This window comes from Schistocerca piceifrons, chromosome 5 (assembly GCF_021461385.2).
Source record: "Schistocerca piceifrons isolate TAMUIC-IGC-003096 chromosome 5, iqSchPice1.1, whole genome shotgun sequence".
In the NCBI taxonomy this organism is placed as follows: Eukaryota; Metazoa; Arthropoda; class Insecta; order Orthoptera; family Acrididae; genus Schistocerca; species Schistocerca piceifrons.
This window is the reverse complement of record NC_060142.1, coordinates 520,029,219-520,044,219: the sequence shown is the minus strand read 5'-3', so window position 1 is coordinate 520,044,219 and position 15,001 is coordinate 520,029,219. Positions and strand designations below refer to the sequence as shown.

The 15,001-nt window shown below is 40.7% G+C and overlaps 1 protein-coding gene across 2 annotated transcripts in view; it reads right to left on the bottom strand.

Moving 5' to 3' along the window:
• The window catches only part of LOC124798690 (guanine nucleotide exchange factor subunit Rich), a 305,412-nt gene that overhangs the window by 156,422 nt on the left and 133,989 nt on the right, over positions 1 to 15,001 (bottom strand). For both annotated transcript variants that reach the window (XM_047262195.1, XM_047262196.1), the window contains 3 exons: positions 3,806 to 4,042; positions 3,358 to 3,724; positions 2,998 to 3,209 (listed from right to left, as the gene is read on the bottom strand). In XM_047262195.1, coding sequence (XP_047118151.1) covers positions 2,998 to 3,209; positions 3,358 to 3,724; positions 3,806 to 4,042 — 816 coding nt within the window. The remainder of the gene's footprint in view (positions 1 to 2,997; positions 3,210 to 3,357; positions 3,725 to 3,805; positions 4,043 to 15,001) is intronic.

The window sequence follows — 15,001 nt, the reverse complement described above, 5'->3', positions numbered from 1 at the left end:
GTCGCCCATTGAGGTCGTTGCTCCGCCTCCTCATCCAAGCATACCCAGTGGAGGTGTGCAGCCTGGGGAGGTTTTACACGGGGTGTTTTACTCGCCTCCTCGCGAGCAATTCGGGCTTGCAGTTGGAAAGCGCCCCGGCAGTTCTGCTGTCCGCCCCCTCAGCTCCGACACCCGTGGGTCCCTCCAACCGCCGTCGGAAGCCATACTCAACGACGGTGCATCATTTCAGGGAGGAGGGATGTGGTTTCGATAGCAATGATACCACGGCATATGTGCAAATTGATAAGTTGGCACTACGAGACACCGACGACAGTGCCCTCTAGCTGGCGCTGTGGAGCTCTACGAGCGTCACCCCAGATTCAGCCCATTTGATTCCGAGGAGGCCATTACTGACTTTGTTACTTCAATGATAGTTTGTCCTCCTACTAGTGGCTATTAACGTTGATGCCTATCCAGTCGCATCTACGGACTCTTCAGTGTAAAGTTACATATGTAGGTAGGCATTCTACAGCCCCATATTTGCTAGACATTTATTTCTTGTTTTGGACCATACTACCACTTCAGAAAGTTCATAGGAGGTGTTCTGCTACATCCTGTATAAAATTCTACATTTCATGAAACTTGAAAATCTTGTAGCCTTTAATTATGGAACTAATAAAATGTAACTTGAACCGGTCGTATCATACATATATACCAGGGAATAACAATGTGTCTGGGAATATGAAGCAGAAATAAGTCACGGGCTCAGTTGTAAGTGAAACAAATCACAGGCTTCAATTAAAGGGAAAATTCTGATATAGCGATACACTGTTCAAATTTGTGGAATCAATATTAGATGAAATTTAGAAAACTGCAGCTTGAATGGTCAAATGTCTGTTTATGTCATGAGGGAGAATAGAGCAAATACTGAAAGTTTTCAGATGGCTGACCCTTGAAAAGAGATACTGAGTATCTTGTGAAAATATTCTTAATGTTATAGAAAAACATCAGATTGAATTCTTAAGGTAGCAAGAATTTTTTTTTTTTTCCAGTGATATGTTGTCGGCTGCTGTGCAGAGCTCCCGTAGACACTTTAAAGACAAAAAAGACTGCACATAGAGAGAAATATAAGCAATCATTCTTCACATGGTGCACAGATTAATGGAACTGTAGGAATCCTAAAACGTACAGTGAAACCCCTATTTTATCTTTTTGTACAGTCCAGACAACAAACACAAAACTGAGGAAAATGTAGAATTGAGGGGAATGTTAAAACCTCCCAAAATATGGGCAAAAACACATGTAATTGGTACATATGATTAAAAATCGCAATCCTTTCCAATACTTTATATAAAATCTGGTTAAATGAAGAAAATTAAATGTACAATACAATGTTTGTACAATAATTTGTGGTAATGAATTTCATCAGTTCTTAAAAAATCGCAGATGTGTAACAGCAAGTAAAAACTCTTCAAAAATTTAAATTGGTATCTGGGCACAAGGTAATCAAGCTGTTTTCCGACATGCCACAAACACAAATTATATGTTCAATACACGTTTTTGAGAAAGAATCCTTTATGCTCACCCAAAAAAATAAAACAAAAATTGATTAACATGTTGAATTAAACCAAAAACATCACAGCAGCTAAGTGGTTAAACCATAAGCATAAATGCGGACATCATCTTAATGACATACTTTGTCACCACTGCTGTTATTGTTTAAAGCTTTCCTTATGAGCCACACTTCATACGCTCACCACTGTTAAAGTGTCATTTTATGCTCAATGAGAGAAACAGAGATGTGAAAAAATGTGATTACTTCCCCAATTGAGGTTACAAGCTTATTAGAAGTCGGCTAAGTGATTTTCTGTACACTGTGTAAAATGTAAATTTGAAAGAAAGCTCAGGTGATACAGTTTCACTTCATGCCCTTTATCACTGCTGCCTCTCCACACATCCAGTAGGCGAGCTCATTTTACGTGTGTTGGTGTGGTGTGGTGGCTGCACTGGCTATTGGGTAGTAACTTAACAAGCTACCAGCCCATAAGAGTTCACTAGCCACAAATGGGCAACATTTCCTCGACTATGACCAAGCGTATTCTTGAAGACTCAGTGTTTGAATTTAAAGGGTTGCTGATTGATACTGTTACTAAATACAGTACATCAGAAATACATGGAAAAAAGATGAGACTGAGTTATAACTGGCACAAGAAAAGGTGGTGGCTGGGCCCCTTCATCACATATCGACTCATTCTGGAATATCTTGCATCAACTGTCTTGTTTTTCCATTACTGCTGCAACCTAGCAGTAGCTGTATCATAACTGCACGGTGAAGCTAAATGTTGCAAGCTGTGTTGACAACAACAATTGTGGATTATGTCAGCATTTCCTCTGCCATGTCTCCCCTCTCCACAACGGCCTACAATATTCGCGTAACTCTGCCACTACTCGCGGTGCGAACCATCTATTTTCTGTGCCACTTATAACTCGTTCAGTCACATCACATGTCAATAGGAAGAAAACGGGACCAAGTTAAGTGAGATGTCCAGTAAGAACTTAGAATCAAGGTAAACCATATTAGGAAGAAATGTAAAGTCAGGAATTTTAGCATTGATGTTATGGGTTTTTAACAGAGGCTACAAATTTATGGTTTAAAACTGCAAAAAAAGTAAAATCAGACAATGTAAAATTGAAGTTCCACTGCTGTACAATAAATGTGCTTTACTATGATGTATGGAGTATAAACATAGTTGCAAATAATAGATCTGCAAAATAATTCTCTCACATCCTTTTAGCAAGAAAATGGATTGTACACCATCATTTAATGAAACTGTTTCCCTACTGTGATCTTTCGGCCTTAAACATGCCTGAAACTCACAACAGTAATTATCACTGCAGCTACACCAATGAAAGAAAGAACCTCACTAAATAAATAATTCCACGAAATGTGCTACTTGATGTAATAGAATATAAATCAGAAACAGGAAGACGGAAGCTGAGAGACAAATACAAACTTACAACATCATTGATTTCATTCACGTTCTTCATTTCTCGCTGAACCATAAGAAGTCTTCCACTTATGTTCAGCATAATACTTTCAAACTCTTTCGAGGCATGACGACCTATTTCTGTACGTAGTGCAGTTAATGTAACAGACACAACACAAGCAGGATGCACACACAATGCACTGATATCCAAGGCCTGTAGTCTTGTTACTTCCACAGCTCCCACTAAGTGCATGAAAGAGAGGAAAACAATGCATTAAAATAAATCACACTTCCTATTGGTAATCTCTATTCATGATAAGCATTAAAATCAAATCTCTAAACAATGATAACAATTTATATCATCTACTAGATGTACTAAAACCATACTTACAAGGTTGGTTATCTCGTGCCAGAAGTGAATAAATAGTAAGCTGTCCATTTGCACAGAATATTATAAGCTTATCCCTGAACATATTCAAAAGTAGTACCTGTGCTGATACTTTAGTGATTTTTGCAAAAGCATTGTCTAGCCTCGCTTCTCGAGGGTATATGCGAATTTCATCTCTATTTTCTATTATGCTGTAACACCCCATCACCAAATGCTCTCGCCACCACATCAGTCCACCAGTCACCACAAAGTCTTTCTCCTGAGTTTCATTTCCAAATAATTTCCATTTGCGGCTGATTAAGGAATAATGTGCTAAACCAGTACGGCCTGCAACAGCTAAATTTTGGCCTTCCGAATCTAGAGCTGTGTACTGCAATAAATGAATTGATTAATAAACAGTATTTTCAGATTTTTTACTGTAAAAAGTAGCTGAAAAGGACACTAGACTTACTCTTATTGGCCAATTTGTGCTAGAGTATGCAGAAGGAATAGGAACAACAATCCACTGTTTACTGCCCATCAATGTGCTTGTAACAGTAACATTTTCTGTATCTAAAAAGACTTCTCCTGAGCTGTAAAGAGGTGAACGTTGGTCCTTAGGATGCTGATGATAAACTTTCATTAAATTTTCTCCAAGATTGATGTATGTCCGATCTCCACCTTGAAGATACAGGTGCCCCTGATGACTCTGTGCACAGAAATTTATGTACGAATATTTTACTATCAAAGGATTTTTGAGCTTAAGGGTAATATGGAAAATAACATCCAGCAATAAGTAAATCTAATGTTGTACCTCAGGGAAATAGTGTTTCCACAATACATAAATCATAAGTGTTGAGGATGGGAACAATGAGGGGGACGGGGAGGGGGAGGGGAGGTGGAGGGGAGGAGGATGAGGAGGGGGAGGCAGTGGGGGAGGGGTGTGAAGGGGAGGGGTGTGGAGGGGGAGGGGTGTGAAGGGGGAGGGGTGTGGAGGGGGAGGGGAGGGGGTAAGGGGGTGGGAAAGGAGGGGAGGGGAGGGGGTGGGAAGGGAGGGGAAGGGTGGGGAGGGGAAGGGTGGGGAGGGGAAGGGAGGGGAGGGGAAGGAGGGGGAAGGGAGGGGAGGGGAAGGGAGGGGAAGAGAGGGGGAAGGGAGGGGAGGGGAGGGGAAGGGTGTGGGAGGGGAGGGGAAGGGTGTGGGAAGGGAGAGGGTGGGGAGGGAGGGGAAGGGTGTGGGAAGGGAGGGGGTGGGGAGGGAGGGGAAGGTTGTGGGGAGGGAGGGGGAGGGGAAGGGTGTGGGGAATGGGGGGGAGGGGAAGGGGGTGGGGAATGGGGAGGGGAGGGTGGGGAGGGGGAGGGGGGGAAGGGGGAGGGTAGGGGAAGGGGTGGGGAGGGGAGGGGGAGGGGAGGGGTGGGGAAGGGGGAGGGTAGGGGAAGGGGTGGGGAGGGGAGGGGAAGGGGGAGGGTAGGGGAAGGGGTGGGGAGGGGAGGGGAAGGGGGAGGGGTGGGAGGAGAGAGGTAACAAAATGTGAACAGTGAAATTCTATATTTTTGGAATTAAAAGTGAAACAATCAGGATTGACTAGTACTATGTACCAAATAGTTGTACCAGCTGCAAGTAAATTAATGCCTTATTAACAAGGGGATGTCCTCAGGAGAGGGATTGACTTTTTTAAACCATTTATTTGGTGGTGTACTTGAGGGTGCTAAGTATCACACTGTGCAGCCGTTCATCAAAGCAGACCCACATTTGTGATTAATGAATGAAACTGAATTTTGCATGATAGCCTAGAGAAGGGGTTGTCACCTTTTTTTCCTTACTGTCCACTTTTATATTTCTGTTAGTAGTAAAATTTTCTAATCGCCCACCAGTTCCTGAGTAATGTTGATTTACAAAGTAGCAAAGCAATTTTACAAAATTTACTAAGCGGTGTTAAAGCAAGATAAAGTGTACAATAGTAGTTATATACCAAGTACTCCACATCAAAATGTTATGAAAAGGCAATCCCTTGCCACCTACTGATCACTATGAAAGCTGGAACATCCACTAGTGGGCATTAGGGCCCGGGTTGACAACCACTGCTCTAGAGCCTTAATAATAGCAGCGTTATCACAGCAGCGATTTAGTGTAGCAGTTAAGATCCTTTCCTGATGTGAAGGTTGGGGGTTTCAATCCTGTAACGTGCTTTTAAACTTTTATTTTTAAATCTTTATCGAAATTACTTTGATCATTGTTTTTATTCAGTTAATTTGTTTAAATTAATGTTTTTATTTCTAATATTTAACACATCATTTTACTCATAACTTTATTATCTGCTCTCATTTTTTATTATGATCATTATTTATCAAACATAATATTTGAAGATCTTAAAATGCTGACTCACTGGTTCAAAAATAAAAGACTAAATAATCAATCAAAAATGTATTTTTCATTACAAGATGTAATTCTTTTTTATAGTAACTATCATACATACATTTAAAATATAAATTTTTGTGTACTTTGGGCAAAAAAATAAAATGAAGATTTAAATGAAAAAAGGTATTATAAAGAAATAGAAATTAAAATAAAATGAGCAACAGCAGTAATGAATACAGTAATATTGACAAAAATGTAAAATGATAAAATGGAAGAAATTCAATCATTAATAGACAAAAATAATGAAAAAAAACACATACACAAATACTCCAAATAAAAAAATCATATAGTAAGAAAAAAATGAGAAAAAATAAAAAGTTAATATGATAATTAAAATGATGTGGCAAAGAATTAAGGAACTGAATAAAAACAACAATCAAAGTCATTTTGATAGACACTTAAAAATGAAAATTATAAGCACGTGATAGGATTCGAGCCCACAACTTTCAGCACATCAAGAATTGATCTTAGACAGTGCACTAAGCCATCACCACAATAACACCATTATTAATAAGGCTCAAGAGCATAATGTAAAACTCTTTTTCACTGATTACTCACCAATGAGAGTCGAAGCAGCTGTTGAAACCATTAACGCTGCTGTGCACAGCATGTTTGGCAACTAGATGGTCAACTTCGCATTTTGCCATATCTGTCAGTAGCCATTCATGCCAGTAGACAGATTGTTACTTGTCATGCCCACACAGAATTGAAGCTTAATTAATACATAACATGGCCGCTTTTACACATGGCCCCTTTTACACATGGCCCTGCCTTTTATTGGGTAGGAAATGCTGGTGACTGGACTGCGGTAAGAGGCAGTGGGAGACAGTGGGTGAATTTTAAGGACAGGTCTTGCACTTGAGCTGACTACAGAGGAATGACCCATGGGCTGCTGCATTGGCAGCAGTATTGGAATAGGAACGAACAAGGACAGTCCGTATGTCGAATGGGCAGTGAAATACAACTCTGAGTGATGTGGATAGGATTTCGGGTAGGACATCCCTAATCTCATGGCATGACGACAGGTAGATGAACCTACTGTGAAAAATATGGGTCAGCTGTTCAAAGCTTTGGTGATACTAGGTGAAAAGGGTGCTGATAGGTGGCTGGCTACCATGGTTACTGTTGTCAGAGGATGAAGTGAATTGTAGCTCTGGTAAGGTTTTTGGTATATTTCAACAACTCCTGCTTTCCAATGCATATTTGGTGTTCACAAGTGGCAAGGCTGTATGGAAGAAACTTTTTGATGTGAAAAAGGAGACAGCTAACAAAGTGGAGTTAATAGCAGTGGTTAGTGAGATCCATATGAACAGACATATTTATGGAGCCATTTGAAAGATAGACATCCCCACCTAGGAAGGTAACTCATTAATTTGAAAAAGACCAGGACCTCCACCTACCCAAAATCCTACTCACGTCACCCCAGTTGTGCTCTGCTGCCCATCCATCCTAAGAATATCTTTGTCCATCCCTATTCCAAGTCCAATTCTTCACATCATGGTTCATTCCCATGTGGTCGAAACAGGTGCAAGATCTTTCCCATGCATCTCACCCACCAACACCTACCACAGCGCAGTAAATATCATTTCCTACCCTATAAAAGGCAGAGCCTTGTGTGAAAGCAGCGATGTTACATATCAGCTAAGCTGGAATTACTGTACGTGACAAGTATCCAACTGCCTACTCACAGGAACGGCCACCACCAAATTATGGCAAACTGCAAACGTGACCATCCAGATGCTTCGCACTACAACACTTCAACAGCTGCTCCACTGTGCGAACCATTTGGATACTCCCTCTCAGCACTAGTTTCTCTTAACTATGCAGGTGGGGATTCTACCTCCAGTGTATGTTGCACTCTTGTGATCCCCCTGGTCTAAACCTCCACTCACCTGTTTTCTGCTGTCTCATCTTAACTTTTTGCTTCTCTCTTCTGTCCACACCATTCCTTCCCCGTCTAAATCATATACTGCATTCTCCCACCACTTTACCCCCAACCCCATGTTGGCATTCCTCCCCCACCACTGCCTCACCCCTTTTTTCCAACTCTCCCTCTTTTTCCGTCTCCCTTCTCATTTTCACCTTTGTCTCCTTTCCTTCTTTCCCTTCCCTTCCTCTCCTTCCTCTACCTTTTATAGGCTCTACTCTCTGAATTTCTTTCACCTTGTTGTGCAACCCCTAAGTCATCTTTCGAGAGACCTGCCTCACACTTTCCTCACCTCGTGTTTCCCTGCCTACCCTCTATCCACATGTATGTGCCCAGGCAACTGACGTCAATAATCAACAGCCAGTCTCGTTGTGGCCACAGGTGCATGCGTTTGGGTGTTGGTGTGAGTGGATGTGTGTACTTCTACCACAGAAAGAGCAAAGGGCTAAATGTTTTCTGTTGCACGTTTGTATGCACCACATGGGAATTTACACATTGTAATACACATACAAATTCAGTATGCACACAGCAGATTCATTATGTAGCAGCATTACCTCAAAACAAAATTTCTTAAAAAAATGTATTATCACGCTAGTTTTCATCACACATCCCTTCCCTTGTAACACACATCTACATCTACATCCATGTGATTACTCTGCTATTCACAATAAATTGCCTGGCAGAGGGTTTAATGAACCAACTTCAAGCTGTCTCTCTACCATTCCATTCTTGAATGGCGAGCGGGAAAAAACGAGCACTTAAATTTTTCTGTGCAAGCCCTGATTTCTCTTATTTTATCATGATGATCACTACTCCCAATGTAGGTGGGTGCCAACAGAATGTTTTCGCAATCGAATGAGAAAACTGGTGATTGAAATTTCATGAGAAGATCCCTTCGCAACGAGAAACGCCTTTGTTTTAATGATTGCCATTCCAATTCACATATCACGTCTGTGTCATTATCTCCCCTATTCTGTGATAATACAAAACGAGCCGCCCTTCTTTGTACTTTTTCAATGTCATCTGTCAGTCCTACCTGATGCACATCCCACACCGCACAGCAATACTCCAGAATAGGGCGGACAAGTGTGGTGTAAACAGTCTCTTTAGTAGATCTGTTGCACCTTCTAAGTGTTCTGTCCATGAATCACAGCCTTTGGTCTGCTCTGCCCACAACATTATCTATGAGATTGTTCCAATTTAGGTTATTTGTAATTGTAATCCCTAAGTATTTTGTCGAATTTACAGCCTTCAGATTTGTGTGACTTATCGCATAATCGAAAATTAGTGGATTTCTTTTAGGACTCATGTGAATAATTTCACACTTTTCTTTGTTCTGGGTCAACTGCCACTTTTTTTACCATACAGATATCTTATCTAAATCATTTTGCAATTCGTTTTGGTCATCTGATAACTTTACAAGATGGTAAATGACAGCATCATCTGCAAACAATCTAAGATGGCTACTGAGATTGTCTCCTATATTGTTAATATAGATCAGGAACAATAGAGGGCCTGTAACACTTCCTTGGAGAATGCCGGATATTACTTCTATTTTACTTGACAACTTTCCATCTATTACTATGAACTGTTACCTTTCTGACAGGAGATCACGAATCCAGTCGCACAACTGAGGCGATATTCCATAGGCATGCTGTTTGGTTAGAAGATGCTTGTGAGGAACGGAATCAATTTGACATCCCCTGACGATAGCACTCATTACTTCATGAGTATAATGAGCTAAATGTGTTTCACAAGAACTATATTTTATGAATCCATTCTGACTACGTGTCAATAAATTGTTTTCTTCAAGGTACTTCATAATGTTCAAATACAGTATATGTTCCAAAACCCTACTGCAAAACGACATTAATGATATGGGCCTGTAATTCAATGGATTACTCCTACTTCCCTTTTTGGGTATTAGTGTGGATTGAGCAATTTTCAGTCTTTAGGTACAGATCTTTCAGTGAGCGAGTGGTTGTATATAATTACTAAGAATGGAGCTATTGTATCAGCATACTCTGAGAGGAATCTGACTGGTATACAATCTGGACTAGACACCTTGCCTTTATTATGTGATTTAAGCTGCTTTGCAACACCGAGGATATCTACTATGTTTCTCATTTTGGCAGTTGTTCTTGATTGGAATTCAGGAATATTTACTTCGTCTTCTTTGCTGAAGGAGTTTTGGAAAACCATGTTTAATAACTCTGCTTTAGTGACACTGTCATCAGTGACTTCACCATTGTTACTGCACAGTGAAGGTATTGATTTCGTCTTGCCACTGGTGTGCTTTATGTATGACCAGAATCTCTTTGGGTTTTCTGCCAGATTTCAAGACAGAGTTTCGTTATGGAAATTATTAAAAGCATTTCGCATTGAAGTACGTGCTATATATCAGGCAGTCTTGGGAATTTTGCGTTCTTTTAAATTTGGCATGCTTTTTCTGCTGCTTCTGCAACAGCCATCTGACCCATTCTGTGTACCATAGGGGATCAGTACCATCACAGATTAATTTAAGTGGTATATATCTCTCAATTGTTGTTGATACTATCTCTTAGAAATCATTCCATAACTTTTCTACACTTTCATGATCAGATCGGAAGGAGTGAAAACTGTCTCTTAAAACAGCATTTTTATCAGCTTTTTTAAATAGATATACTTTACGTCTCTTTTTGGCAGTTGTAGGTGTTATGGCATTCAGCCTATCAGCAACTGCCTGGTGGTTGCTAATCCCCGTATTCGTCACGATTTGTCCAGGATTATTTATTGCTAAGAGGTCAAGTATGCTTTCACAACCATTTATGCTTCGAGTGGGCTCATGAACTAAATGTTCAAAATAATTTTCTGAGAAAGCATTCAGTACAATTTCAGATGATGTTTTATGCCTGCTGCCAGCTTTAAGCACATAATTTTTCAAGCATATCAAGAGTAGATTGAAGTCATCACCGACTATAACTGTATGAGTGGGGTACCTATTTGAATTGAGACACAAGATTTCTTTGAACTGTTCAACAACTATATCTTCTGAGTTGGGGGAGTCAATAAAGCGATCCAATTAATAGTTCAGTCCGATTGTCAAGTATAACCTCTACCCATGCTATTACTCAGGAAATATCTACTTCAATTTCACTACATGGCAAACTACTTCTGACAGCAATAAATACTCCACCACCAACTGTATTTAATCTATGCTTTCTGAAGACTGGTAGATCATTTGAAAAAATTTCATCTGAACTTATTTCCGGCTCTAGCCAGCTCTCTGTACATATAACTAATTGAGCTTTAGTGCTTTCTATTAGGGCTTGGAGCTCTGGTTCTTTCCCAACACAGCTATGACAATTTACAACTACAGTACCAATCGTAACTTACAGTACCGATAGTAACTTACTGTGTTTTACCTGTCCCCTTTTAGACGAACGCCATTACTGTGGTTCCCTGGGACCCTCTAACCTAAAAAAACTGCCCAGTCCCTTCCACACAGTCCCCACAACCTGTGTAGCCACTTCCTGTGTGCAGTGGACTCTTGACCTATTAAGCGGAACCCGGAAACCCGCCACCCGATGATGAAAGTCAAGGAATCTGCAGCCTACATGGACACAGAACTGCCTGAGCCTCTGATTCAGATCCTCCACTCAGCTCTGCACCAATGGACCACAGTCAGTTCTAATGATGATGCTGCAGATGGTGAGCTCTGTCTTAATCTCACAAGCAAGACTGGCAGTCTTTACGATTGCTGCTAGCTGCCCAAAACCAGAGAGAATCTCCTCTGATCCAAAGCGACACACGTCATTGGTACTGACATGAGGTACCACCTGCAGTTGGCTGCACCCTGTACTCTTCATGGCATCCAGAAGCACCCTTTCCACATCCGGAATGACTGCCCCCAGTATGCACATGGAGTGCACACTGGTTTCCTTCCCCTCCTTGGCAGCCATGTTCCTAAGGGGCCCCATTACGCACCTAATGTTGGGAGTTGTCAATTCCCAGCAAACCCACCATTTGTGAATGCCCAAACCTTGCGAGCTGAGAAGCTTCCTCTGGAACAGGGTGGACAACTGCATCCAGCTCAGAAACATCCTGAGCCACAGATAACAACTGAAACTTGTTCGTCAAACGAACTATAGAGGCCCTACAATTGACCCTTTGGAAAGTTTTTTGCTGCCAGCCAGACTTTGGAATGACCTCCCACTCAACCATGGGTGAGGGGCCAACCTCAGTGCAGTCAGGTTCCAGGGCAGCCACAGCAGTGGACCGACTGGGGGACACATGGGACATGCTCGATGTCCCTTGCACCCCTGCGTCCAACTCCCCACAGTGATGCCCCTTGGCAGCAGCCTCAAGCTGTGTGATGGAAGCCAACGCAGCCTGGAGCTGTGAGTGAAGGGTCACCAACTAAGCACACATCTGTACACAGCAGTCACAGCTCCTATCCATTACTGCAGTCGCTCCTGTTTGAAACTCATAAAAATATCTAACAAACTAATGGCATACTCAGCTTATTAGCAGCAGGAATACGAAGCGCTCTCTCGCTAACAGTCTAAATGACACTGAGCTATATAAACTAAAACACACAAAATCCTATATGATACGATGGTTGATAACAGTACCGAATGCTAAGCTGTTGTTAAAATAAAAGCTTGTGCCTAGTAAGCACTTGAACATGCAAGAAATTACAAAAATAATCTAGTAACTGCATAGGTATCTGTAAATAAGTTGTTCCTGTTGGAAGCTCGTAAAAATATATAACAAATGAACATTGTACTCGCCTGCATCAATTGAAAAGATCTACGCTTATCACTTAAATGAGCTTTCTTATTTTGGAGGGGGGAGGCCAGGGGCTAATCAGTCTTTTGACTGGTTTGATGCAGCCTGCCACAAATTCCTCTCCTGTGCTAACCTCTTCATCTCAGAGTAGCACTTGCAACCTACTCCTCAATTATTTGCTAGATTTATTCCAGTTTCTGTCTTCCTCTGCAGTTTTTGCCTTCTACAGATCCCTCCAGTACTGTTGATGTACCCTGATGTCTTAATAGATGTCATATCATCCTGTCCCTTCTCCTTGTGTGTTTTCCACATATTCCTTTCCTCTCTGACTCTGCACAGAACCTCCTCATTCCTTACATAATCGGGCCACCTAATTTTCAATATTCATCTGTAGCAACACATCTCAAATGCTTCGATTCTCTCCTGTTCCAGTTTTCCCACAGTCCATGTTTTACTACCATACAATGCTGTGCTCCAAACGTACATACTCAGAAATTTCTTCCTCGAATTAAGGCCCATGTTTGATACTAGTAGACTTCTCTAGGCCAGGAATGCCCTTTATGCTCATGGTAAGTCTGGTTTTGCTGTCCTCCTTGCTCCATCTGTTACTGGTTATTTTGCTGCCTAGATGGTAGAATTCCTTAGCTTCCTTTATTTCGTGACTATCAATCCTGATGTTAAGTTTCTTGCTGTTCTCATTTCTGCTACTTTTCATTACTTTCACCTTTCTTTGATTTACTCTCAATTCGTATTCTGTACTCATTACAGTGCTCATTCCATTCAGCATATCATGTAATTCTTTTTCACTTTCACACAAAATAGCAATGTCACCAGTGAATCGTATCACAGATGTCCTTTCACCTTGAATTTTAATTCCACTCCTGAACCTTTCTTTTTATTTCCATCATTGCTTCTTCCATATACAGATTGAATAGTAAGAGCAAAAGATTACATCCCTGTCTTACACACTTTTTAATCCAAGCACTTTGTTCTTGGTCATCCACTATTATTATTACCTCTTTGTTTTTGCACATATTGTATATTACCTGTCTCTCCCTATAGCGTACCCATATTTTTCTCAGAATTTCGAAAATCTTGCACCATTTCATATTTTCAAACGCTTTTTCTGGGTCGACAAATCCTATGAACCTGTCCTGATTTTTCTTTAATCTTGCTTCCATTATCAAGCGCAATGTCAAAATTGTCTCTCTGGTGCTTTACCTTTTCTAAAGCCAAACTGATCGTCATCTAGCACATCCTCGATTTTCTTTTCCATTCTTCTGTATATTATTCTTGTCAGCAACTTTGATGCATGAGCTATTAAGCTGATTGTGCGATCTTGAACTTGTTAGCTCTTGCAGTCTTCGGAATTTTGTGTGTGTTATTTTTCCAAAAGTTAGACGGTACGTCGCCAGACTCATACATTCTACACACCAACATGAAGAGTTGTTTTGTTGCCATTTCCCCCTTTTATTTTAGAATTTCTGATGGAATGTTATCCATCCCTTCCACCTTATTTGATTCTAAGTCCTCCAAAGTTCTCTTAAATTCTGATTCTAATACTGGATTCTCTACCTCTTCTAAATCAACTCCTGTTTCTTCTTCTATCACTTCAGACAAATCTTGCCCCTCATAGAGGCCTTCAATGTACTCTTTCCACCTATCCGCTCTCTCCACTGCATTTAACAGTGGAATTCCTATTGCACTCTTTATGTTACCTCCCTAGCTTTTGATTTCACAGGCTGTTGTTTTGATTATCCTATATATTGAGTCAGTTCTTCTGACAATCATTTCTTTTACAATTTCTTCACTTTTTCATGCAGCCATTTCGTGTTAGCTTCCCTGCACTTCCTATTTACTTCATTCCTCAGCAACTTTTATTTCTGTATTCCCAAATTTCTCTAAACTTTTTTGTACTTCCTTCTTTCACAGGTCAACTAAAGTATTTCTTCTGTTACCCAGGGTTTATTCACAGTTACCTTCTTTGTACCTATGTTTTTCTTTCCAACTTCTGTGATTGTCCTTTTTAGACATGTACATTCTTCTTCAACTGTACTGTCTACTGAGCTATTCCTTATTGCTGTACCTATAGTCTTAGAGAACTTCAACCGCATCTCGTCATTCTTAGTACTTCCGTATCCCATTTCTTTGTGTATTGATTCTTCCTAACCAATATCTTTAAAGTTCAGCCTACTCTTAACCACTACTACATTGTGATCTGAGTTTGCACCTGCTCCTGGGTATGCCTTACAGTCCAGTATCTAATTCCTAAATCTCTGTCTGACCATGATGTAATCTAACTAAAATCTTCCCGTTTCATCTGGCGCTTTCCAAATATACCTCCTCCTCGTGTGATTCCTGAACAGAGTATTCACTGTTACTAGCTGAAATTTATTACAGAACTCAATTAGTCTTTCTCCTCTTTCACTCCTTGTCCTAAGCTCATATTGTTCTGTAACCTTCTCTTTTACTCCTTCCCCTACAGCTGCATTCCAATCCCCCATGAATATTAAGTTTTCATCTCCCTTTCTGCACTATAATACCCTTTCAATACC